The sequence below is a fragment of the Gymnoscopelus braueri genome (assembly GCF_963280865.1).
Source record: "Gymnoscopelus braueri genome assembly, chromosome: 3".
In the NCBI taxonomy this organism is placed as follows: domain Eukaryota; kingdom Metazoa; phylum Chordata; class Actinopteri; order Myctophiformes; family Myctophidae; genus Gymnoscopelus; species Gymnoscopelus braueri.
In genome coordinates, this window is record NC_137612.1 from 35555391 (window position 1) to 35581656 (window position 26266).

The window sequence follows — 26266 nt, forward strand, 5'->3', positions numbered from 1 at the left end:
TACTTTACGTGAAGCAGATAGTCCATTATGGTCGAAGAAAGCTCATTGATGTTCATAAGAATTCATAACCTTTACTGAAAATGCGTAGAGCGATTATGAACACTGATCTGACTTAATAAAGTATCATAATCAAACTTATAATTCCTTATGACTGCCAATATAAGACATCATAAGGCATAATGTAGAAGGCTTATTAAACTCTTATAATGTATTATGCATGAGTTAGAAAAGGAGGTTGTGCTTCATCAGTGGGATTCTCAGTGGAGCACTAAAGCCTAAATCCAGTAAACATGTTCCAAAATATGAAAAAGGTCTTTCTAAACAACATATCTAAATCCCATTCTAACATTTGTGGTCGAGAGAAAACAAATCTAAGAAACAAAAACATGAGAACAAGTAACCAAGTTACATGTGCATAATAAGCTAGCATGAAGAAGGGATACGAGGAGAGTGATGTGCTAGGGGGAGAGGTAGAGTTTGAAGAGGTGAGAGGTGAGTCTTCAGACTACGGCGGGCCATTGGGAGTGAGTCTGCAGTTCTGTCTACATTGGGGAGTCCATTCCACAGTTTAGGAGTCAGGAGGGAGAAGAAGCATGTAGACCATTGTCCAGGGTATTTTTGGCCATCCCTTTGGTTGTCTTGTAGGCCAGCATCTGTGTTTTGTACTAGGTGCGGGCAGCAAACCGGAAGCCAATGAATGGAGCAGAAAAGGGGGAGATGCGAAATTTTTGGCTGGTTGAAGGCCAGCTGTGCAGCAGCATTCTGGAACATCTGGAGGGGCCAGTAAGGAGGGAGTTACAGTAGTCAAGCTTTGAGATGACTGAGGCTATGAGGAGACTGAGGAGATGACTGGATATGGAGATGGACAGACTCGTGGGTGAGGATGTAACCCCAGGCCTAATTCCTTTTCACATGGCAGGATAAGGTCATCATTTACAGCCATTTGTTTAGGGGTGCAACAGTTAATCGTACTCATCGATTTAATTGAATAATCAATAATTTCGTAAAATCTAAAATAGTGTAAACAGCCGACCTACAATCTAGCAACAATCTAGCTTGTAGATCGGCTGTTTACTATTTTTGCATGAGACCGTTGCGAGACCAAGTACAAAATAAAGCTTAAGTGGTTAATCAAAATGTTGATATCTATAATCCGAAGATTAATCGATAGTATAATCTCTAAGAAAATAATGGATAGCTGCAGCCCTACATTTGCTGATAGAGAGGAGGCTGTCTGGAGAAAAGCACCGAGCTGTGCTCTTCAGCATGAAGCCAGACAGACAGGCTGGTTTGGGGGTGAGGACGTTTCCCAGAAGCACCTGGGAGAAGCAGACAGTGTCACTATGGCAACTTGACGACCTGACAGACAGCATGTGCTGTTGCTGCTCTGACTAATGCCCGCTGCCAGCCTGGCACTGGCCATGACTGCGCACACACACACACATTTGTATTATTACTATACTTGCGAGGACATCAACATTTTAGGACCGCATTGAACAGGGCTGAAAATAGGCATTTTTTTGGTGCGTGACATGGGCGCACAAGGCACAACTAAGTATAAAAATAGGGAAATCTCAATCCCCAATGCCTAAACCTAACCTCTCAATGTCTAATCCAAACTCCATCCCCAACCTGAATATTTTACTAATCGTAACTCCCCACATCATATTTAACCTTAAAACAACAATTTCTCTTGTGAAAAAGAGAAAGGAAAACAGTACTCACAATGACTATTTATCAAATTCTAGTTTTAGTATTATATAAGATAGCATAGCCTTTATGCAATGCTGGGTTATGTGATGTCTCTGTACTAGTGGTAAGCCCGTTTCTGATGAGTACCATTTAACCACATGAACCCTTAACCTAGCATCTCTCTTCGGGGTCATGTCATGGTAGGCGAAATGTTGGCGAAAATAGAAGATCTACAAGCTAGCTCACCACGCATCATGATGCGTTGTGAGCTTGTAGATCTTCTATTTTTACAGACTAGATTTGGTGTAGACTCTAGTGTAGCAAATGTATCACGGTACAACTTGAGGATGCATTACATAAGGACTGCACCTGCTTCGTGTTTAGCCCTTATGAGTCTGCATTATGATGTTTTTTTGTTGTTCATTATATTGCACTTTCCTTAAAATTGTATATGTTTTTATATATGTTGTGAATGTGATCATGTTGTACTCAGGGCGTCCTTGGAAATGAGAGCTTGAACAGAGAACATCCTCCCATACTGGCTTCCCACCCGTGAACATGGGCAACTGTGCATGGGCAGTTTGTATGCGTTCCACAGTTTCTCCACAGAGGAACTGTGGAGGAATCAAACCCCAGTCTCTACGGTGGTGAAGTATTTCACACCTTCGGCACCTGGACACCCCTAGACTTACATTTTAAAGTTTGTTCACTTCCTTCTGAGTTTATTGTCAACAAGTGCTTTTTTCTCAGTCAAGACACAGTAGGTATTCCTGCCTGGTACAAAAACAAAGGGTTCTGTCAGTTTTGAGCTTTCTGTAAACTTTATGTTCTCTGCTTACATTTCATTCGTTTGAGGATTCACTCCAGAAAAAAAAAACTTTTATTGGTACAATGTGAAGGGGCGGCTGTCAATGACAAATGAAAACAAACTTTCACAGACACACGTCTCACCAGTCAGGTAGGGTGTTCCATGGACCACGTAAACAACACATTGATCCCTGCCAACGGCAATACAGCACACTCTTTCAGAGTACACACACACACTAGATACTCAACCACACACAAATGTGTTTTTAACACATACTAGATGTACAGAGAGGTTAGCATATTCTCACACGCACGCACGCACCCACGCACGCACGAACGCACGCACGTGGGGGTTTCTCCCATATCTAGCTATGAGGGCTGTAGAGACAATTAACACCCTAAGCGTTCCCAGCAGCAACAGATTGGTCGAATCTCAACTGGGCCAAAAAGAAGAAAAAAACCACACAAAGAGATAGAGCGACAGACCGTGTAGGAAGAGATCACAGGTCGAGGTGTGAGAAGAGGAAATAAGCAAGCTTGTCTTAAGTCTTAACAGAAGATGGCTGATTCGCAACAGATGTAAGCGGATGGAGAGAAAGGAAGACGGACAGAGACAGAATGAGACAAAGACAGACAGACAAGAGTCAGAGAGAGTAGACAGACATTGGGATATACAGACATTTGGTGGTATTAGTAATCAATTGTCTGTCAGTCCCTTTAACCACATCAAAAAGAGGCGTCACTATTTGTATCAAATATTTTCAAAATGTTTCAGGATTTGTCAAGTTTTCCCCCAATTTCTCAATAATAGCAGACCTATAAGCTCACAACAAATCACATCTTGACACGTTGTGAGCTTGCAGATTGGCTATTTTCAAATAGCTGGAGTAGAGACTAAAACTGTATTATGAAAAAAATAAAAGCTAAAACTAAAAGCGGAAAAGTTGTAGCCAAAAAAAACAATGACGATGGCGACAATGCAAGAGGATGTAAAGAGGACTGACTGTATTCACATGGAGGCCATTTCGCTCTTACTTCATACTCATTTATGAAGTAAGAACAAAATGGCCGCCGCGTGACTATGGCCTCTACAGAGAGAAGTTGAATGGGAGGAGAAGACACGGTGCGACCATAGGCGCTGAGGAGGTGGCAGAGCAGGAGACAGAGGAGAAGGAAGTGGAGGAGGAGAGGTTCCAGAGGAACGAGGGGCAGCAACAAGAGTTCTGTTTCCTTCCAACAACGCTGGGATGAGTCACCGTGAGTGGGCCGCTTGCTCGCCTGGCGAGTACTAAAATACACTATGCACAAAAGACACCGCACGCATCCATGCGCGTGAGTGAAATGTGTGCACGCCGTACACAATCGGACAGTCTGACACTGACACACACACACACACACACACACACACACACACACACACACACACACACAATAACAATAGAGCTGACTACACTACATGGTTTGATCCATGACCATGTATTCCAATACAAACACATTATATGAGAGCAAACCTACTTTTTAACAAGGTAATCGTGTGCGTGCACGCATGTGTGTGTATAGTATGTGTTTAGGGTGTGTATGTGTGTGTGTTTAGAGCATGTTTACCAGGCGTTAATAGACAATGGGTATGTGTGTGTGTGTGTCTGTGTTACAAGTGTCTTTATTGTATGATTGTGTCATCTAGTCGGTACTTAGCCATGAAAACTTAACAAGATGATTGTGTGCGTGCGTGTTTATGTGAGAGAGAGAGACAGACAGACAGAGAGAGGGAGACAGAGACAGAGAGAAAGAGAGAGAGTACATGAAACTAAAATTAAGAGTTATGAATGTAATATTCATAAAATCAGTTTTATGTTCTCATGGGCCTAAAGACATATGTTTCATTAAAAAGGCAACTACTAATCAACTCTTTTAACCCATTTAGACCTGAGGCCAATTCTAAAAACGCCTTCTAAATCCTGACCTACGTTTTCTGAAAAACTTCAAATATGTATTAAAAAATTACAACAAATGTATGTTGCTATATACTTTACATAACCCTGTCCTGAAAGGTAGTTACAAATAGGGGTTCCTACCCAAAATGGGTTTAAATGGGTGCAGATTCAGAATATTGCATAAAATGCACAATCGCAGAATATAAAAAACCCAAAGCAAAACTGTAAAAATCCAATGCACTTTTTTTTAATCACAGATTCCTGGCAGTGTGTATGTGTTTACCAGGTGTCTCGGAGGTGTGTGTGTGTGTGTGTGTGTGTGTGTGTGTGTGTGTGTGTGTGTGTGTGTGTGTGTGTGTGTGTGTGTGTGTGTGTGTGTGTGTGTGTGTGTGTGTGTGTGTTTGTGTGTACCTGGTGCCCATGTAGTGTGTAGAGAAGCTTGCCCTCCACTAGGTCTAGTATCTTCAGCGTGGAATCATTGGAAGCAGTGATGAGGAAGTTGCCAGATGGATGGAAAGACAAGTTGTTCACCACACCACTGTGTACTAGAACACACACACGCACACACAGTTATACAGAGTACCCCGTAAGGTACAAATGGGGTCCATTTGGTTACACTAATGGACCCCTGCATTGTTTATGTATCCCTGCATTATTTATGACAAAAGGCAAAATAAACAACAACAGCTTTTTCTGCCTGATACATAGCACAGTCACACCTGGATAAAGGCGGTATTATTATCAATCAAACATACTCATTATGATAGTGACAATGAAATCATATCAACATCTATTCTTAAGGAGACCTTGGTACCAACACATGAACAATGTCTTGTGTTAAAGAGATGGAGAAAAGTTGGTCACAGTTGTAAAACCCCTTGGTGCATTCTGGATGCTAAAATGACAGCTAGTGAGGATAACTTATTTAAAAGGCAGCAGGCTCCCTCTGCTGGCTACTATCTGCTATAGCTACTGGGAAACTAATAGTCAAAACAGACTGATTCCAGCAGTGATGAAAGGATGCACAAAGCCGCATGAGCTAACCATTAAACCAAATGGAACCCGTGGGTAAAGAGGGATACAATGGTGCGTATTAAAGCAGGTGTTTTGTTCTTCTTTTTATTTGCCCCCCTAAACAACAACGCCATTTTAGATCAAGCAGTTTAGTCAATCAACAATGAGGGGAGGGGAGGGAAGAAGAGAGAAGAGAAGAGAAGAGAAGAGAAGAGAAGAGAAGAGAAGAGAAGAGAAGAGAAGAGAAGAGAAGAGAAGAGAAGAGAGACTCCCTCTGACAGATGTGATTATCCATTATTGGATCTTGTCAATCTATTTAAGAGAGCCTATTAGAACAATCAGACAATCTTGACAAAGTGGCACCCTGACAAGAAAACAATACATTGAAAGATAACCCCAGGGCAACTTAATTGTCCTAAAATCACAAACTCCTCGACAGCCATTCAATAAAATAAATGTTGGCTAAGTGCCATATTCACTTAACAGCCATTTTGAGCCATTTTGAGTATGACACAAGAGCAGGCCACAGTGTGGACAAACTGCACCCTGTGGTCTTGCAGGTGTCCTCGCCATGATAGCTGCAGCTGTGTGTGTATGGGGCCGGTGTGTGTGTGTGCCATCAAATGTACCGATTATTTATTATGGCTGTAGCCCCACTGGAGGCACCGAGTGGGCCCGCCAAAACCTTTTGACGCGTCTTCCAGAGATCGCCAATGCAGAAAGGTAAAATTGTATTGCAGTGTATGTTTGTTTTCACTTGTTTGAACGTTCTAGAATCACAATTCCATTTTTAAATTAAGTAGACGATGTGAACAGACAGACTTGTGTGATATGCATCAAATACTCTTTCAGTGTGTCAGGGCCCTTAGATTTTCCAACCTTCCCTGTTTACAAACCTTTCCTGGACTTTACCTTGGTAATGTTGTAGCAGCTTATGGGAGCGGATGTCCCATACTTTGACTGTGTTGTCAGTGCAGGCTGCAGCAATGCATGTCCCACTGGGGTGGAAGTCCACATCGCTTGCATAACTGGAAGAAACATGGCAGAACAGGATACATGCATTGAGATAATGCAGTCCAAATCAGCTTTGTAATTCATCCAGGTTAAACCCACCGGCATCCAGTTCTGAAATGGTTTACGTACAAAAAAACATACTACTTTCATACAATTAAGTTAACCACTTAAGCTCTAAATACTTTGCCATAGGACAAATAATGAAAATAGCCTATCTATAAGCCTCCACGCTGCACCCTGTGTGTTCACTGGAATGGATACACTCTATGCTGTTAAGGTCTCACCCTGTGAGTAAATGTTAAAAGTTGGGTTGTGTGGGAAACCAGCACATGTGGGAAAAGCGGAACCAGGAGCACTCCTTGTTCCGCTTTTTTTTGTACTGGTTTCTCACATGTACTGTAACATATACACTCTCATATTCCCATCTCACCCTGTGTGCTCATAGAAGGTGTGTATACACTCTCGGCTGTTCTTGTCCCATAGCTTTACAGTTTTATCATCACTGGAAGAAACAATCACACGACCATCCGGAGAAAACCTGAAATAGACATTATGAGATTGTTAAACCAATTTAGCCACAAATTCGATTCCATTCAATAAAGGACACCTTTGCACACATTGGTCATAGCCAGATAAAGACCAAACATAATACAGAAATTAGATCCTTGCAGGATTCAACACATTCACATCTGTACGAAAAGGTGACCTTAAACTTACTGAAAAACGCAAACAAAAGAGGTATGACTTGAAGGAGTATTTCACTTTAAAACACTTCTGGGATCATTTTAACATCTACTCATACTTTTGTATGCACCCCAGTTATAATAGCAGAGACTGAGACACACGAGAGCAGGTGGAAAAAACAAAGCCAAGAAAAGCTGACGGAGCAGTTAGCAACTGATCCAGCCCACATGAAGCCACATTTGGCCAAATCTGGCCTGTGACCTAAAATTAGTTTGACACCCTTGATTTAGAGGCATTAACAAAACATGAGTGTTCTGGGGCTTGCTATAGATATCCAACCAAGAAGGCACACTACACTACATCACATATTTAACCACTTAAAGGGGAAATCCACCCATTTTCAATATTTAACTATGTCATTAATATAGCATAAAGGAGTTGTGTGGAAATAAGAAAAAATTAAAAAAAAAATTAACATTGCAAAAAAATGTAACATTGCAAAAAAATTAACATTGCAAATTACACTGTGATGACTCATCATGGTGTAATTTGCAATGTTAATTTTTTTGCAATGTTACATTTTTTTGCAATGTTAATTTTTTTTTAATTTTTTCTTATTTCCACACAACTCCTTTATGCTATATTAATGACATAGTTAAATATTGAAAATGGGTGGATTTCCCCTTTAAGGCCCATTTTATTACAAATCAAAAACAACTGATAATAAAAAACATATATTGTAAAAAACAACTTGCGTAAATAGCCAGTCTACAGCTTAAAATGTGAACTTGCAGATTGGCTATATTTGAAAAATTGCACCTATAATGATGCCCAACTTAGGGATGCCAGGTTGAAAGTGGTTAAGAGGTAGAACTGTAAAGAATTTATGAATTCGGCAAATTGTGTGTGTGTGTGTGTGTGTGTGTGTATGTGTGTATGTGTGTGTGTGTGTGTGTGTGTGTGTGCGTGCGTGTTACCTGGCACAGCGGACCCAGTTAATGTGCTGGTTGAGAGTGAAGAGAAACTTTTGCCTATGGACAGACCACACTTTGATGGTCTTGTCATCCGAGGATGTAACCAGAGTCTGTCCGTCGCAGGAAAAGTTGACGCTACGCACAGTGGCTGTGTGTGCCCTGAACACTGTTGACTCACCCTTTCTACAGAGGCAACACACAAAACACAGGAAATGATCCATGGCTCTAATAAACCTTTCACAGTTCAAACACTCAACCGTGTTCACACAATCGCCAGAGAGGGCACCATTAAAAGAAAACATATAGGTAGCGGATTAGAACTCACACACTGGGCACCCATAGACGAACGGTCTTATCTCTGGAGGCGGACGCCACCAAATGACCTGAGGGAGAGAACTGAGCGGATGTGATGGCATCTTTGTGTCCAAAAAAGCGATATGCCCTCATCTGAGGTTTCATGTTCCAGATCATCAAGCAAGAGTCCATAGAACCCGTGGCTGTGAAAGAAGTAAACGCAATTAACGCATATGAACTCGCAACAATGAAATGTACTCACTCATCCAGAGACATAGAGCAAAACATATCATGGACTTGGAAGGAAAGATACAGACACACATAAAAATAAACGTGGATGAGCACACAGCCACACACATTCACACAGCAGGTACCAATCTGTTTCATGTTGCAGTTGAAGTCCACACATGTCACAGTGTCCCGGTGTCCCTTGAAGTGCCTTTGCAGGGTTGGATCAGCCTAGAAAGATAGAGAAATGACTCAAAAAGTCATCCATTTTACAGTTGCTTCACCAAAACATGAACATATGATATGAATCACCAAACATTGTGCAAAAGCCTACTCCTTTTAGGTGCTGCATTTAGCTGGCCTGGTTCCAGACGAATCTGCCATTGCAAAAAAAGAATTGCCCTTGGAAGATTAGGTTTGGCCCCTCTCAATAGAGATTTTATTTCTCTCCCTCCGAAGTTGTGAGGGACCAATCAGAGCCCAGTATGTAAATATAGGGCGGGTTTATCACCAGAGGCATTTTTTTAATTTGCCCCTCGGAAATGCAGGTTCCACACAGAGATTCCAGACTAATATCTACGCAGTGATATTAGTCTGGCCATGCCAGGCTAGCATTTAGCAAGACAGAAGATAAGTAGGCTTGATGATTAGGTCACTATATATGACTCACATGGGTAGCTTAGAACATCTGGATGGATAAACAAAAATAAAATAAAGTCTGCACACTGCTAGATTTGTTCCCAGTTTATTCTAAGCTCAGTTCAATGTTTCGACCCCATCTGGATCTTCATCTCAATTTAGTGGACCTTTTTCTCTATTTTTTTTCATTCATTCTCCCCATCAGGCGGCGCTGTTTCATAGTCTGTTCAGTCTGGGTCTACTATCGCGCACGCGCATTGAGAACAGGAGAACGAATTAGCGCACTTCCAGTGTTGCCATGTCCGCTTATTATAAGCGACTTTGGGCTTCTTTTTCTTTAAAGTTGCAAACATTGGTGGTTGCGGTTTTTTTGGGCTTGTTTCTAAACTAAATAAGTGTACTTGCTTGTTTAAACTGACTCCCAAAAATAATTATTTATTATTTAAACCAGTGGTTCTCAAATATTTTCATGAAAATGTTGTGTGCCCAGGGAGCATTTGTTTGAAGAATGTTTAAAGATATATATATTCCAAATATTCCACATTTTATTGGATGAGTTTTTGAAAATAGCTTATCTATGCGACGCGTTGTGAGCTTGTAGATCGGCTATTTTCTAAAAGCCGAGTAAGTGCTCAAGTGCTCATGTGGCTTTTCTTCTGGGTTTGTTTTCCTAGACCTGGTTGCTTATTTCTATCACACAATTTGGCAACACTGCTCACTTCCTGTTTCCATAGCGTTAGCAACAACAGCTTCGGTTACCAAGGAAATAATAACGCTCAGTCTTTACGCGCCGCTACTTAAAACACCAAAAAAGAGGGGAAAGAAATCGTGGTACAACTCGTTTTCACATGAGAGGAGGGACACTTCTTCTGACATGGCAGAGCTGCACATTATCGGACAGATAGTAGGAGCCAGCGGCTTCCCGCAAAGCAGCTTATTCTGCAAATGGGGCGTTCATGCCGGAGGTATGATCACGTTCAAACAGATTTGCCTCAAACAAGGGGTTAAATTCGTTCTACTGCTATGCCACCAAAATTTGGAATGCCCTACCAACAGTCACATAAAAAAAAGTGTGACTCCTTGCTCTCCTTCAAAACCGCTCTAAAAGAGCACTACAGGTGACTGCAATTCGGAACCCTGTAAAAAGTCCAAGCCTATCACCAGAACCCCCCGCGAACTGTTTACTGTACATATTTTTCGTTTTTGATTACTACTCGTTTATATGATGTTTTTGCATAATATTGTATATTTGTCTATAATTAAATGTTTTCGATGAATTGAATATACATGGACCCCAATGGAATTGGGTTTTAATCCTTTTAGCAGACCTTGTATAGAACTGTACTTTTTTTGCAAACTGTTAAAAGGATCCCTGGCTAATACGCCTTAAATCATTATAATTGCCCTATGTAACTAAAATTAGAAATACCAGTTGATGATGTCATTTGTCCATCTGTGGTCCAGCCCTATGGAATGCATGTACTAATTAAAACCAACTGAATACTTCCTAAGGTTAATATGAGCATCAAAGCAATATTTGAATAACTTTTTATTAGCACATGCATTGCATAAATTCCATATGGACCACACATGGACAAATGGCATCATAAACTTGCAACAGGAGTTGTCCCTATAGACCATATTCACACAGCGGCCATGTTTCTATGAAGTCAATGAAAGTAGCCACCCCGGGTGGCGGCACTTTCAATGTTAAATTCCAATATGGCCGCTGTGTGAATATGGTCTATTGAGTGAAAGATGAACTATTTCGGAAATAAATAAAATATTTAAGGTATTTTTCATTTTAAATTTTAGTTATAGAGGGCAATTATAATGGATTAAGGCATATACGTCTTATTAGCCAGGGATCATTTTAATAAAGTATTCTATCAATCAGGTGCGTGGCGACTTCTGTCCGGCGTGAAGGAAGGTCAGACCCAGGTGGATCTACCCCAGACAGGCGGCGACATGGCGTACTGGAGCCACCCGCTGGATCTGCACTACACCACTAAAGGAGTCCAAGGCTGGCCAAAGCTCCATCTGCAAGTGTGGCATCAGGACGGTTTTGGACGCTGCCAGCTGTATGGTTACGGGTACTGTCACGTTCCCTCCAGCCCCGGACATCACCACATACGGTGCGTGACGTGGAGGCCGCTCGGGTCGTGGCAGGAGCAGTTGGCACAGAGGTTCGTCGGCGGCGGCCTCCAGCTGCGCAGCCCGGACCTCATCTACAGCGGCGCGGACAGATACAGGCTGCACACCGAGGCCGTGGGCACCGTGGAGCTGGAGCTGGCCGTCATCATGAGACACTTTGACAAATATGGCGTCGAGTATTGAAATGGTCACTAAAAGTACACTATGTGTAGAATATACTATTGTCTGTTTAATACGATTTTATACTTTGTTTTTTTAATACAATGTTGTGAATAAAAAATAAAAGTTGTCAAAGTCTGTTTATCTTAAGGGACTGTTAGAAAGTCTTTGCTATAAAATCACAAAATATGTGATTCATTATTTATTTCTCAACTATTTCCAATGCAAGTGAATTAATACAATCTTTTAATATTTATTTTGTGGAGTTATTGCAGGCCACAAGTTCAACAACTAGGGACATGTATTGAAAGAGAATCAGTCTGGTCTGCAGGGCCACTTTAGTACTAGATTTGTACACTAGAATGTGCCTGTATGTGTGAAAAGTTAAAATATTTTTCAAATTTAAACCAACTGATCAAACAAAGTTTGATTCAATGTCTCATCTTTTATTCATCTCAAATCTGTCAGATCTGTGCTATTTTAATACAATTACGTTTTTTTTATTTAAAATCTCATTGAGATATACGTAATCTATTTTCATGTATACAATACATTAAAACAGCCCTATGTAACTTTTTTGTAATGAATCAAATTTAATTTTGTCCAATCTGCGTATGTTAATACAATATAACTTATGCAATTGGGGTGTTTGTATGTTGTCTCCCTGCTCTTCTATTGAGACATTTAGATTGTGTCAAAGTCAGGTGATGTCTCACCTAGACACAGAATCTGACATGAATTTTGACCTGATGGTCAAGATTCAATGCATCCCCTGAACAAGTAGGCAGACTCCATTAGCTCAAATTGCTCAATGGTAAACATGTCAGCACTTGGGCAGGAAACCGGGTTCAAATCCGGTGTAGAAGAGGAAAGTTACTAGTTAGTGCAGCTTTAAAACATCTTCCAAGACACTTGAAGAAACTTTCGGGGTCTTGAACTCCGTAAAGAAGTGGCACCAGCAGCACCTCTACTGGAGAACTTTTTGTAAGGTGTCCTAATATGGAATGGCAGGTGTTTCTATCGTGGAAACAACCGTAGGAACTTTTAAAAGTAGAATCCAGCTGGAACGTGTTTAATAACTACTAACTGAAAGTTAAGGAGGCTACAACGGTAACTGGAGAATTTGCACAGCAGCACAGGATTGCCTTGTAGATAAAAACTAATGTAACTAGACAGACAGTTATAATGTCAAAATTCTATCTTAATTAATTCCATTTTTTGTTGTACCTATCCTGTTTTTCATGCCTACTGCAGTGCTGCTATGTGTCTCTGTCTATATCGAACAGCAGGCAAATTGCCCACAGTTGCAACTCTAAAACAAATGTATGGTATGTTTTCAGTAGCTACATACATCATTTGGGCCTGCAATAGTACACCTGATGTAATGTACAGACTCAAGAAAAGCAATACCATAGTTGTTACACAAAGCTATCATAACATGAACAACATGGATGCATGTTCTGTTTTTCCAAACATGTTTGCTTTTTCCAGGTACAACAATCACTATCTAGAACAGGGGTCTTCAACAGGGGAAACTCAGAGTAACTACAGGGGGTCCGCCAACTCTTTATGTGATGGGGAACATAAGCTGAAAATAACTGAGGCGTTGTGAGCTTGTAGAAGGAAAAAAGAGCAAATAGTTATAATAATTATATTATTCCTGTTACTACTGGTACCACTTCTTAGGGAGTTACTATAAATGTTAGACATGGTTCACATGACGCTCGTCTGTCACAAGCGTCATGGAACCACTTGTTCCTGGTTTGCGATTTATTTACATTTACAACTCTTACATCTACATAAACGTTCAGATTTCAAATATATAGTGCTGACCACCAAGCCGCGGATGTAACAAGTTGACCCGCAACCAGTCTAAGTACCCGTATCTTCCGTATTGTTCAATAAAAAGCTTTTTAATCCGATCGCCAGCCATTTTCTTAGCATTTTCTCCGATGCTTTCAACTACGCGACACTATCGGTTGGGAGGTGTATTGCACTCTGACACATCACAAAAAAAATATTTAAAAAAATTGAAAATGGCCGCCGATCGGATTAAAATGCTTTGTATTGAACAATACGGAACATACAGGTACTTAGACCAGTTGCGGCTCAACTTGTTACATCCGTGGCTTGGGGGTAAGCACTTTATACTTGAAATCTGAACGTTAATGTAGATGTAAGAGTTGTAAATGTAAAAAAAAATCGCAAACCATGAACAAGTGGTTCCATATGTTTCAGGGCTACTATAAATGTATGACATACATATATCCCTTTGGAATGTTAATACATTCATTGTATGGCCATTTCTTGTTGTGTCAGGTTGTGTATCATACTGTATGTCGCTTGCAAGAACAAATGTACATGCTGACAAGCTCATTGTTAATGTTACGTTAGCACTCACCATGTTTGTTGTTGTTCGACAGGGTGAGGAAAAACTCCTTAAACTCCTAAAGCCTTAAATGCTGTTTGAAATGTAACCTCTCTTCAATAACAACACTTTTATAACCATACAGAGAGCTAGCTAGAGCTAACCGGTTAGCACAGTCACACACACCAACCATCTGTTGCTGCTGACAACAACAAACTGCTTGGATTTCAGTTTACGCGCTGCGACCGCGTTTCCGGTTAATCGTTAAAGGGAACATTCCCATTTACGATATTATTTATCTCGTTTGAGTCGACAAAAAGTTAAATGTCAATAAAATATATCTATAGCGTTGTGGACGTCTTTAATACAGTGAAAACAATGGCACTATACACAGTTGAATATAATACAAGACAAGACTGCTGAACTAGGAACACAATCATGTTGTTGTTACATTTCACCACCACCAGGTGTCACCACTCACCAGTGTGATACAGATGAGATTACATCTTTGTTTACTGTAGCGTCAAAACGTTATCGGTGTGAGCAAGAACGTCTCCCACTCCCACATGCACCGATATAATAACTCTATGACGTACACCCAATCTTAATCTTAGAAATAAATAAATAAGCAAAGAAAAAAATATATATAGTAGGCTAATTATGTAATAAATATGATCCAGCCAAGAATAATATGTTAGGCCCCTGCCAGATATGACCTAAGAATATCATTAGAAAGATAGAAGGAATAAACATAAAAGTCAAAAGAATGTATATCAGCATGAACATATTCTTAAATTCTTCCAAGATAGTGTTGCATACTTTATATTATTATGGAAACTAGCAATGGTATTGGCATGACAGAAGTGACACCCTTTCTGAGTTGTAAGCACCTGACAGCATAACAATGATAACAATAGACCTGTTTATTTATGTGGGATTGTGCTTTCTAACCAGCATCCTACTGTGGGTACATCTCACTTCTATATACAGACTATTTTGGGCTTTGTTCAAATCTCTTAATGTCTTACACAAATCTTTGAATACTCCTCCTAAATATGGCCTTGACTCCTGTGGTTACTGTCTGGTGGCCTACAGTGCTAACGGGTTATATATATAGTAGCCTATAAGCTACAATTATTATTACTCATGTTATAATTGTGTTGTTCTTACAGTGTAGAATTAGGCTATTTTCTCATGACAGTCATACATCTGTGCATGTCATGTAGCAGGCAATCACATAAACAATGCCATAGCCACAACACTCCACAGTGCGCTCACCCTCCTGGACAAGAGGAACTATTATCATTATGTGAGGACGCTGTTCTAAAGGCCAAACCGCACCAATGCAACTAGCCGAAACTCCTTGCAACAAAACAGTTTTAAGGCCATGTCACACCAATGCAACTCCTTGCAACTGCCATTGGGATAATGGTCGCGAGTAGTTGCAAGTAGTTACATGTTGCAACGAGTTGCAACGAGTTGCATTGGTGTGGACTGGCCTTAGGCTACAGTTCAGACTCAACACCAAGCTCTGGGACCTACAACTCAAGCTCAGCCTGTACAGCTGGATCCCAGACTTCCTGTTGGGTCAACCAGGTGGTGAGGATGGGTTCCAAAACCTCTGCCCCTCAACACAGGAGCCCAGCAGTCTGAGACCTGGTCATGCAGTGCTCCAACTTGGTGATTAAGTTCGCTGACGACATAACAGCATAATAGGCCCGCCTGATCACCAACAGCGACGAGACGGTCTACAGCAGAGAGGTCAACAAACTGACACAGTGGTGCCAGGAGAACAACCTCTCTCTCTCTCTCTCTCTCTCTCTCTCTCTCTCTCTCTCTCTCTCTCTCTCTCTCTCTCTCTCTCTCTCTCTGTGTTGACAAGACTATGGGTGGTGGCTGATTTAAATAGCCAGTATCACCCCTGGCTTGAGTCAAAATAACTAGAATGTGAGCTTGGTGTGACAGCACTCATGTTGTGCACAAGGAAAAGCCTCTGTCACTGTCATGACAGCATGTTCCATGTGCTCTGGCCCCTCTCCTCAATAAGGGGTATGGGATTCTCCCGAGACTCAGTTTGGCGTTGGGGTTATGTGTGGTGTTGCTGGTGGACGATTTAACACCTGGCCTGAGTCAAAATAATTAGACTCTGCAGGCTGGGTGTGACTATAGCCTACACCTGTTGTGTAGTCACTCTATGTCACACGGGAAAAATCGGTATACCCATACACACTCAGGGGAGAGCCTCTGTCATCACAGCTTGTTCCATGATCTGCTATGGCTTGTACCGTTTCGTCTTGCCCCTCTCTTCAGTGACCTGAGACCAGAATTACACAGAGAGAACATGAGGTTTGGGATTTTCTTTCTTTACCAGAATAATGCTCAAAGAGCGTGAGTTTCTGGACTTTCCTTTGATACCAGAATTATACTGAAAGAGCATGAGGTTTGGGATTTTCCTTTGACACCAGGATTTCTGTGTGGCAATATATTATACCTAAAGTACACACATAGCAAGCAGTTTTGTTTTTGTTTTTTTGATAGAAGGTCATTGTGATCCAAAATTCCTGGTATCCTCTATTCACTCCGACCAAGGAACTGTTCGTGTACTGCAGGAAGAGAGGCGAGAAGGCTGGATGCCATCAATGGGTCTGCTGAGAGAGTCAGCAGCTTCAAGTTCAGAGGCGTACCGTCATGGAGGCCAATGGGGCCATGGCCCGGTCTGGAAAACTATGCTCCCCTATTTTTTTAAATATATAAAAAAAAAAAATCGTCTTTTTTTTCCTCTACCGGCGCAGTAGCTCCGCAGCCTCCGCCCACCCCACCGTTCCCATTGTCAAGCGGCCCCAGCCAGACATGCTAATTGCCTCTAATAAACAAGTCCTGATCTCTGTGGCTGTGCTAAACATGTTCTGCAGGTTTTGGCTGAATTGGCTCTGCCATCTGCCCTTATTTTTATTTTTTCAACAATATGTTTATTTATTTTCTTTTACACACATTACAACAACTTATAATACAATAAAAAATAAAATATACAGAAAGCAAAAATGAACTTTTACATTAAATTATACAAGACAGTTATTGAAATGAAAAAAAACAAAAACAGTAACAAAGACAAAAGAAAAACATACATAGGCATCAACACTACTCCTCTCCAGATTCTTCCATTAAATGTGGCAGATTATTATTTTCCATGTATTGAATAAAGCAACCCCACACCTCCTGAAACATCTCTTGTTTGTCCTTAAGTATGTATGTGATTTTTTCTAAAGGTAGGCATAAAGACAATTCCCTGAACCACTGTGCAATGCTTGGTCTGTCCGGCCTCTTCCAGGTCAATGCAATTACTCTTTTAGCTTGTAAGAGACAAATGTCTATGAATATTCTATCACTACGCCTAATTCTTTGTCCAACTGGGTAGAGGCCTAGCAGGAAGAACTTAGGTTCTGGTACGATGTTAATTGAAAGAATCGTTTGTATTTCCTGCCCAATCTCCCTCCAAAAGTCCTTCAATCTTGGGCATGACCATAAGCAGTGGAACAATGTGCCTCTATCTTCACCGCATCTGGTGCATAGGTCCGGGATATTGTTATTAAACTTATTGAGCTTCACAGGTGTGATGTACACTCTCATGAGCCAGTTATATTGAAGGAGTTTTAGGCGTGTATTCCCAGTCTGGGATTGAGCCAGTTTACAAGCTGTACTCCATTGCTCCACTGTTAGGTCCTCCTGTAAGTCTGCTCTCCAGGCATTAAGCCTATGCTCAGAGGATTCCGGAGAGAATGACATTAGCAGGTCATAAAATTCTGATATTATTCCCCTTCCGAATGGATTTCTAACCAAAACTCTCTCCAACACAGATAAGGGAGGGGCCAGCATGGATTGATCCTGGTTAGCTCTAATAAAGTCCCTCAATTGCAGATATTTGAAAAAATGAATGCGAGGAATATTATTTTTCGTGACGAGTTCTTCAAAAGTCAGCAAGCTCCTATTAGCACCAAAAACATCCCTCATTTGCCCCACTCCCCTATCAGCCCACAATTTGAAACCCCCATCCGCTCTCCCTGGAACAAATTGTTTATTGCCCCAAATTGGACTAAAACGGGAGAGGCGAGATGGTTCGCCCAGGTGTTTGTTTACCTCATGCCAGACAGAAATCATAGTTTTAGTTATGGGATTGTGTGTATTCTTCTTTAGGTTCTTAAGAGTATCTGAATAGATATATGTAGGGAAAGGTAGCTTCAAGGAACTTGACTCCATATCCCTCCATGCTGGCGCATTCTCCACTGTAAAATAGAACATTAGAGTTCTCAATTGGGCCGCCCAGAAGTACCACAACAAGTTAGGACACTGTAACCCTCCCCTGTCATAGGGTAAGTGGAGTAAGGACAAGCGAAGTCTAGCACGTCTATTATTCCAAATAAAATTAGTAAACATTTTCTTGGTTCTAGAAAAAAAGTTTGAAGGAGGTGGTAGGGGTATATTTTGAAATAGATACAATAGCTTGGGAAGGACATTCATTTTAAGTATATTGATCCTGCCAACCAAAGAGATTGAAAGATTTGACCATCTATCAATCGAGTTTTCAATTGTGGCTAGAATTGGGTTATAATTGGAATTCACAACATCTTCCAACCTTGGAACAATTTGGATTCCAAGATAAGTAAAGACGTTTACCGATCTGAAGTGACCAACATGAGTGGGTGGGTTAGATCTTTCTTCCTGATTCAGAAGCATAATGGATGATTTAGCATTATTAACTTTATAACCAGAAATGCCGCCAAATGTTTTAATTAGGTCCAGAAGAGCCGGGATAGAGACTTCCACATTTTTAAGGAAGAGGATTACATCATCGGCATATAAGGATATCCGGTGATCAAATCTTTCTATCCTAATGCCTGTTATCAGAGCATGCTCTCTTATAGCAATGGCAAAAGGCTCTATTGCGATCACGAACAAGAGAGGTGACAGAGGGCATCCCTGTCTACAGCCTCTATTGATCTTTATCGGCTTAGATATAATATTGTTGGTGAGTATTTCTGCATATGGGTCATTATACAAGAGTCTTACCCAATTACAAAAGTTCTCCCCCAAACCAAATCGACCAAGAAGCTCAAACAGGAACGGCCACTCCACCCTATCAAAGGCTTTTTCCCCATCGAGAGCCAAAAAGGCTGTGTCTGGCACCCCCTTCTGGACATGTAGTATATTCAGTACCCTCCTTACATTATGAAAACCCTGCCGGCCCACAATAAATCCATTCTGGTCATCTTTTATAATTTCAGGTAATAGAAGTTCCAACCTTTTTGCTAAGATTTTACAGAGTATCTTCAAATCAGAGTTTAAGAGGCTAATTGGACGCATATTTCCGCATTTGTCATTAGGTTTACCGGGTTTTGGAAGGAGTGTAATGAGGGCTCCTCTCAAAGTGAAAGGCAAAGCACCTTCCTGAAATGATTCAGAAAACATGTCCAAGAGGGGTTTCGTTAATTTGGCCACAAATTTTTTATATATATCTATTGGAAGACCATCGGGCCCAGCTGCTTTTCCAGATGTCATGTTGCTTATTGCCTCTGTTATCTCACCCTCAGTCAAACCTGCACCCAGCTTTACACTGTCCTCCACTTGGATTTTGGGAATAGTAATGTTGTCTAAAAAGGAACTTTGATCCAATTGTTCTTGGCTTGACTCAGAACTGTATAATCTACCATAATAATCTCTGAATGCCTCACTTATTTGAATCGGGTCTGTTATCGTCTCCCCCAGATCATTTTTTAATGTGGTGATAGTTCTTTCTGTTTGGAGCTGTTTAATGCGCCAGGCCAGAACCCTGCCAGACTTCTCTCCCTGGTCAAAAATGGTTTGTTTTAGTTTTAACAGGTTAGCTGCTGCTTTGGAAGCGGAGATTTCATTATACTGTGCACGTAATAGTAAAATTTGCTGATGTAATATGGGACAGTGCTTCTTAAAGTAGGAAGCCTCCAAAGCCTTAATTTTTGACTCCAACAGTAGTATTTTTTGTTTGATTGTTTTGGATTTGGAGCTTGTAAAGCTTAAGATCTGACCCCTGATAAAGCATTTAAATGCTTCCCATCTTATGCTTGCCGACGTCTCATCAGTATTGGCAGCGAAATAAATGTCTATTTGTTCTCCCATAAAAGTTAGCAGTTCAGGGTTCTGGAGCCATCTCTGCTCGAACCTCCACTTAGGGGGATCCCGCATCCGACCCGGGTCTACATAAGTCAAACTGATAGGAGCGTGGTCTGAGATTAGAATGCTATCATACACACAGTCTTTAACTCTATTTACTAGACTTGCCGAAACAAGAAATAGGTCAATTCGACTGTAGGTTTTATATGTACTAGAGTAACATGAATACATAGACACATCGGGGTTTCTATCTCTCCATATATCCCTAAGATTTAAATCATTAGCAAACTGGTGTATAATTTCCCTACTTTTGGTGTGTGTTTTGTCTGATTGTGTAGATCTATCCTTGGTAGGGTGAGGGGTAACATTCCAGTCCCCCGCCATCAGATAGTGACCTCTGAGAGATGTTAATAACAAGAATAAATCACTGAAAAATTTTGGGTCGTCCTTATTTGGTGCATAGATATTTACCAAAATAATACACTCTGCAAAAAGATTACCTTGAATGATCAAATATCACCCCTGTTTGTCAGCTATTACCTTGGTAACGTTAAACGGTATAGATTTGTGTATAAGAGTCATGACCCCTCTAGATTGAGAGGTGAAAGGAGCCGAAAACACTGCCCCCCGCCATCTCTTTCTAATTCTAATATCCTCATTTGGTGCTAGGTGGGTTTCTTGGAGAAATATTATTTTAGACTGAACATCTTTTAATCTACCCATCACCTGTTTGACCTTTTTGATTTTCTGTAAACCCCTACAATTCCAAGAAGTAAATTTGACCTCCAATTCTTTAGCCATAATCACCAATCTCAAATGACTTTTTCACGCCTGAATTGAAAGTAGTGCCATCAAACAAAAACAACAAAAACACATATAAGACAGAAAAACAGGCTGCTTCAGAGAGCCTGAAAAAACCCAAAGTATCCCTTGAGCCCATACAATGGACTTCCTCCCCCCTCCCTGCTTCCCACCTCAAAATGGCTGAGGACCATTCCACACTCAGTGAGGAGTAGTCAAACATCACCATGCGACCTGTGGTGATCTCTCCCTCCATCAATGTAAATGAAAACAGAACTATATCCATAGTTTGAAACCTTTTTTTTATTATACTTGTTGCAACCCAAGCCTGAATTCCCTTTTTTTTTTTTTTTTTTTTAATGTTTAAATTTTTTAATTTTTTAATTTTTTAATTTTTTAATTTTTTAATTTTTTAATTTTTTAATTTTTCAATTTTTCAATTTTTAATTTTTTCAATTTTTAATTTTTAATTTTTTATGATTAATATAATTTTTACTTGTATACATACGTACGTGCGCAGACCCACCAGTCACTATTACATTCTAGAAATAAAAAAATTCCTTCCCTTCCATTATAACCATGTAAATCCGGGTGTAGTACCGGAGGGCGCCAGCATTAGCGCACACCTCACATTCCCAAACCCCACCCGCCTATACCTGAACCGGAAGTAGAATGTGAAACCGGATGCCAAATGCATCATGGGAAATTGAGTTCCGTATCTAGCGCGATGCTGCATGTCTTACAAACATCCCAACAAAAAGAAAAACAAATCGGCTACAACAAGCACAAACTCAGTCAAATGTGAACAGGATGATTATAAACGAACATATCCCAACCAATAAAAAGTATCATTATGAATCACACAAACAAAAAAAGTGCACAGAAGTGCTAACCACGGGGTTAGCTTACCTTCGGCCATTATTAGCTTCTAGCCCCCATGCTAGCCCCACAGTCACGACACACCAGAACAAGGTATTAAAACCAACTTGTTCAATCTCCAGTGTAATAAAAACAATATATCGTGCCTAGCACGACAGTGACCTAATCTAAAAAAATATATATCCAACACTGGTTGCTTTATATAAAAATAAAAAAATAAAGGATCTGTGCCCCGTGAAATAAAAGTATTTTTTAGATGCCACGAATTAGCTAGCTTTAAACAACAAACAAACAAACACCCAAATAGGGCTAGCTAGGCCTGGCCTCCAGCCAACAGTGACTCCTCAAACCAGCACCCATTATAAAACAACAAAAAAAAAGTAGTAACAGTAGTAGATTCTTTCGGATATAATATAAAACTATATCGCGTGCCTAGCACGAGTTTAACCTAAACAAAGTCCCGTGCCCCGTGTATTAGCTGCTTCAGAATAGCCAGCTAGCATACCTCTCCTCCTCACTCCGGCTCCAGCTCCGACGCGGATGCCGGTGCGGCAGTGAGCATTAGGCCTCTCCCGGCTGGTGGCGATGCAGTAGCCCCTGTAGATGATGGTCCTGGCGACCGCGTCGCAGCCTTCTCCGGTGCGGGAGTGTGCAGTAGGCCTCTCCCGGTTGGTGATGACGAAGTGACCCCCGCAGACGAAGGACCCTGTGCTGGCGTCGAAGACCTCTCTTTTCCCTTGATACGTCGGATAAATTCTTTCACATCCTCTGGTTTGTCAAAGGCTTGGGTTTTGTCTTTGTATGTTATCAACAGTTTTGCTGGGTATAACATGCCTTGACGAATCCCAGGGATATCACGGAGTTGTTGACGTACCGCGTCGAATTCTTTCTGTTTCTTCCGCACCTCCAGCGCCAGGTCCGGGTAGAATCTGACCGTCTTGCCGTCGTACAGGACTTGGGCTTTGGCTCTGGCTGCCGCGATCACCTTCTCCTTGTCTCTGTAGTCCAGAAACTTCATAATCAAGGTTCTCGGGGGAGCATTGTCGTCCTTTCTTTGGCCGATCCTGTGAGCTCTTTCCACAGATAGCTTCGATGCTAACCCCAATGTTTGAGGTAACCACGTTTCGAGAAAGGCACATGCATCGGAACCTTCTGCCTTTTCTGGTAGATTTACCAATCTCACATTGGATCTTCTGGCCCTATTTTCAAAATCGATTAATTTAATCTCCATTTCCGTGTATTTTCTTTCGAGGTTCAGGATCTTGGTCTGTAATTCAGCAACAATGTCCTCGGTGCTAGAGATGCGAGTCTCCGCACATTTGACACGTTCTGTACATTCCCCGACCTCCTTCTTTATTCCTTCAATCGCCGTCATTACAGAGTCAAACTTGTCGGAGAATTCGGACTTCATATTCATGATAGCCTCGAGTACTGGTGCATTACTGCGGCCCAGCTCTTCTCCCGATTTCTCCGCCGTTCCAGAGGCCATGTTGCTAGCGTCAGCTTCCTTAGTGTTTGGTGAAGTGGAGCTGAAGTTTAGTTTAGGCTGGTTCTTCCCACGAAGTCTTCTTGATGTTCTGTTCATCTGGAAACTTATAATAATAGTATAGTTGCTCACTTTTCCATTTTATTCTGTTTCTTTTGTTACACAATTTTAACGAACCTACGGAGCGGAGAGATACACGTCCGCCTAGCTCGCCGCCATCTTGAAAACCCATCTGCCCTTATTGAAATGAAGGGTCGCTATGCTGTGTCCCTTGACTCCCTCGTCCTGTGTGCACTAACAGTAACTGCATGCACTGAATACCAGTGGTGGAAAAAGTACTCAATTTTTTTACTTAAAGGGATACTTCACTTTCGGGCCGGGGACACATTTAAAAAAAATATTAAAAATAAATGAAAAATGTTATGGAAAATTCATGGCCCCCTCACACATTAGTAGGACACTCTAATGCGTGAGGGGGCCATGAATTTTCCATAACTTTTTTCATTTATTTTTAATATTTTTTTTAAATGTGTCCCCGGCCCTAAAGTGAAGTATCCCTTTAAACAAAAGTATCAATTCTGCGATGTAAAAATACTCTGTTACAAGTAAAAGTAAGGTATTCAAAATGTACTTGAGTAAAAGTAGAAAAGTATTGGTATCAAAATGTATTTAAAGTACCAAAAGTAAAAGTATACGGATACTCATTATGCAGAAGGTCCCATTTCACAAGTTTTCAAATGTGAAAAAAAAGTTTTCTAACCCTTGATACTTTTACTTAAGTAAAACATTTGAGGATGGAACACACTGAGGGATGGGTAGAGTGTTGTTAATGTTGTTTTATGGTCATTTAATGAATTAATTAAGCAAAAAAATCTCGCGCGCTTCGCGCGCACACATGCCCGCGACGCAGTGGGTGGGGGTCCGGGGGGAGTCATTAAGAATCTTGCCCGGTCCACGTTAGAACCCACCGTACGCGCCTGTTCAAGTTCCTCTGCATTCAGAACACCTCACCTGGGATATAGTAGGGTTAAAAAGGGTAAAAAGGCATGGCAACACCTCTTTCTCTTCAGGCGGTTGAAGAAGTTTGGCATGAGGCCCAAGATCCTGTGGGCCTTCTACAGAGGCACCACTGAGAGCTTCCTGACTGGACACATCACTGCCGTGCCTGGTATGGGAACGGTACTGCCTTCAACCACAAAGCAGAGGGTGGTACGGATAGCCCAGAGCATCACTGGATGTGAGCTGGGAGCTTCCCTCCATCCAGGATATATACATTGGTTATTGTCAATATAAAGCCTGTAGCGTTAACAAAGACCCCAGCCACGCACTGTTTCAGCTGCTACTGTCTGGCAAGTGGTACCACAGCCTCAAGGCCCGGATGATCAGGCTCCGGTACAGATCTTTCTACCAGGCAAAGAGGCTTATGAACAATGAACACACACACACACACACACACACACACACACACACACACACACACACACACACACACACACACACACACACACACACACACACACACACACACACACACACACACACACACACACACACACTTAAACATGCAAACAAATGTGTGTGTAATGCGATGCTAACAATAAAGAATCTTGAATGTAATCCAAGCCAGTAGTAGGAGATAGCTGGGTCAGCAGAGGAGGATATTACTGTATACTTAAATCACGATTCAGACCTTTAAAAATAATGTAATTCTAGACACATGGTTTCCTGCCTCCCTGCTTTAAAACATTTGATAAATACTGTACAATTTCATCAGCATCAGAACCCATTCTACTAATACTTTGTTTTGGTACCCGTGCCCTTCAGTAATAGTAATTATGACTGATGTAGCAATTCTGATGCTGACTCACCTATTGTTAGCTAATTATTGCATGTACTGTAAGTAGCCTGTTCTTTTAGATTACACCAGATGGCAGAAGGTGCATGCACATTCACTTGGTTTAAAATTTTTACAAGGATCACTCAGCAAACATTTTTACATGGTTATTGAGAATGAGCTCTTTCTTCTATTCAGTACAAGAACAAGTTAGTGTGTATGTAGTCAATTCATTCAGCAGTGACTGAACTGAGTACGAAACTGATAAAACTCATAAAGTCACTCAATTACTTATCTATAGGTTTGTCCTTTGCTAACACATAGCTTCACTTCTTCCCTTTGTCCTCCATTCACAGCTTGCCACAGCCATGAGATTCTGCTGCATTACTGTTTATACCCTCAAGGTGCAATTCATATTCAATGCATGAGGATATCATTTGTCAATAAACATAGAAAGTTTTGCATCAAATTTCCTCTTTGGAGCTACCCTACACAACTAACTGCCTTATGAAATTTATGTGTGAGCAGATTCATGTAACTGGCTGTACTAGAACGTAGTACGCACTTATAGTTTCTGGACTATAATGCTTTATTAATAGTTCTCATATGACAGTGTGGCTCACTGAAAATAATAGTTTTTCAACACAACATAATCTCCTGACAAAGCAGGTAATTATGGTGTAATAGTCAGTCATGATATTTTAAACCTCTCCACCCTTACAGGATTAAATTTCATGGACCCTAACCACTTAAGCCCTTTATTTTACATCAACTATTTGAAAATGTTGAAATCTTTTGATTTAAAAAAATGGATTTTGCCTGTAATGACATATCCAAAATAGGGATGCCAGAGTGAATGTAATTAACATTTCAAAGTGAACATACATACGTATATACTGTACAGTAGTAGTGAGTGACAAAAACCACAAAACAAAGCAGCAACGGATATAAATTATTTTATGATTTCTCATTTGTATACTTACGTTTTAGATCAATATTGGCCCAGTTCAATAGGTGAACAGGATAGTCAGGAAGGAAGAAGGAAGAGAAAAATAGAAGGAATCTATTAGACTATAATTACGCTTCTCGCAAGGAAAAGGGAGTGGTAAGGTGTTTCCTCACACGTAACACACACACACACACTCACACACACACACACAC

General features: G+C 40.9%; 2 protein-coding genes across 2 annotated transcripts in view; one reads left to right on the forward strand and one right to left on the reverse strand.

The window, feature by feature from the left end:
- The window catches only part of poc1a (POC1 centriolar protein A), a 61009-nt gene extending 46877 nt beyond the window's left edge, over positions 1-14132 (reverse strand). The window contains exons 1-7 of the mRNA XM_080423689.1: positions 13995-14132; positions 8788-8872; positions 8445-8616; positions 8123-8302; positions 6892-6999; positions 6360-6475; positions 4845-4978 (exon numbers count right to left, since the gene is read on the reverse strand). Coding sequence (XP_080279815.1) covers positions 4845-4978; positions 6360-6475; positions 6892-6999; positions 8123-8302; positions 8445-8616; positions 8788-8872; positions 13995-13997 — 798 coding nt within the window. The 5' untranslated portion in view covers positions 13998-14132. The remainder of the gene's footprint in view (positions 1-4844; positions 4979-6359; positions 6476-6891; positions 7000-8122; positions 8303-8444; positions 8617-8787; positions 8873-13994) is intronic.
- b9d2 (B9 domain containing 2) lies at positions 10025-12149 on the forward strand. Its single transcript, XM_080423243.1, has 2 exons — positions 10025-10245; positions 11178-12149. Exons 1-2 carry the CDS (start codon positions 10155-10157, stop codon positions 11615-11617), a joined length of 531 nt encoding a protein of 176 aa, XP_080279369.1. The 5' UTR covers positions 10025-10154; the 3' UTR covers positions 11618-12149.
- Positions 14133-26266: the final 12134 nt, after the last annotated feature.

Excerpts from the sequence above, each read along its gene's own strand:
- b9d2 (XM_080423243.1), top strand. The coding sequence starts at position 10,155 with ATGGCAGAGCTGCACATTATCGGACAGATAGTAGGAGCCAGCGGCTTC. Across the intron at positions 10,246-11,177 it reads ATGGGGCGTTCATGCCGGAG|GTGCGTGGCGACTTCTGTCC; the intron begins GTATGATCACGT and ends TCTATCAATCAG.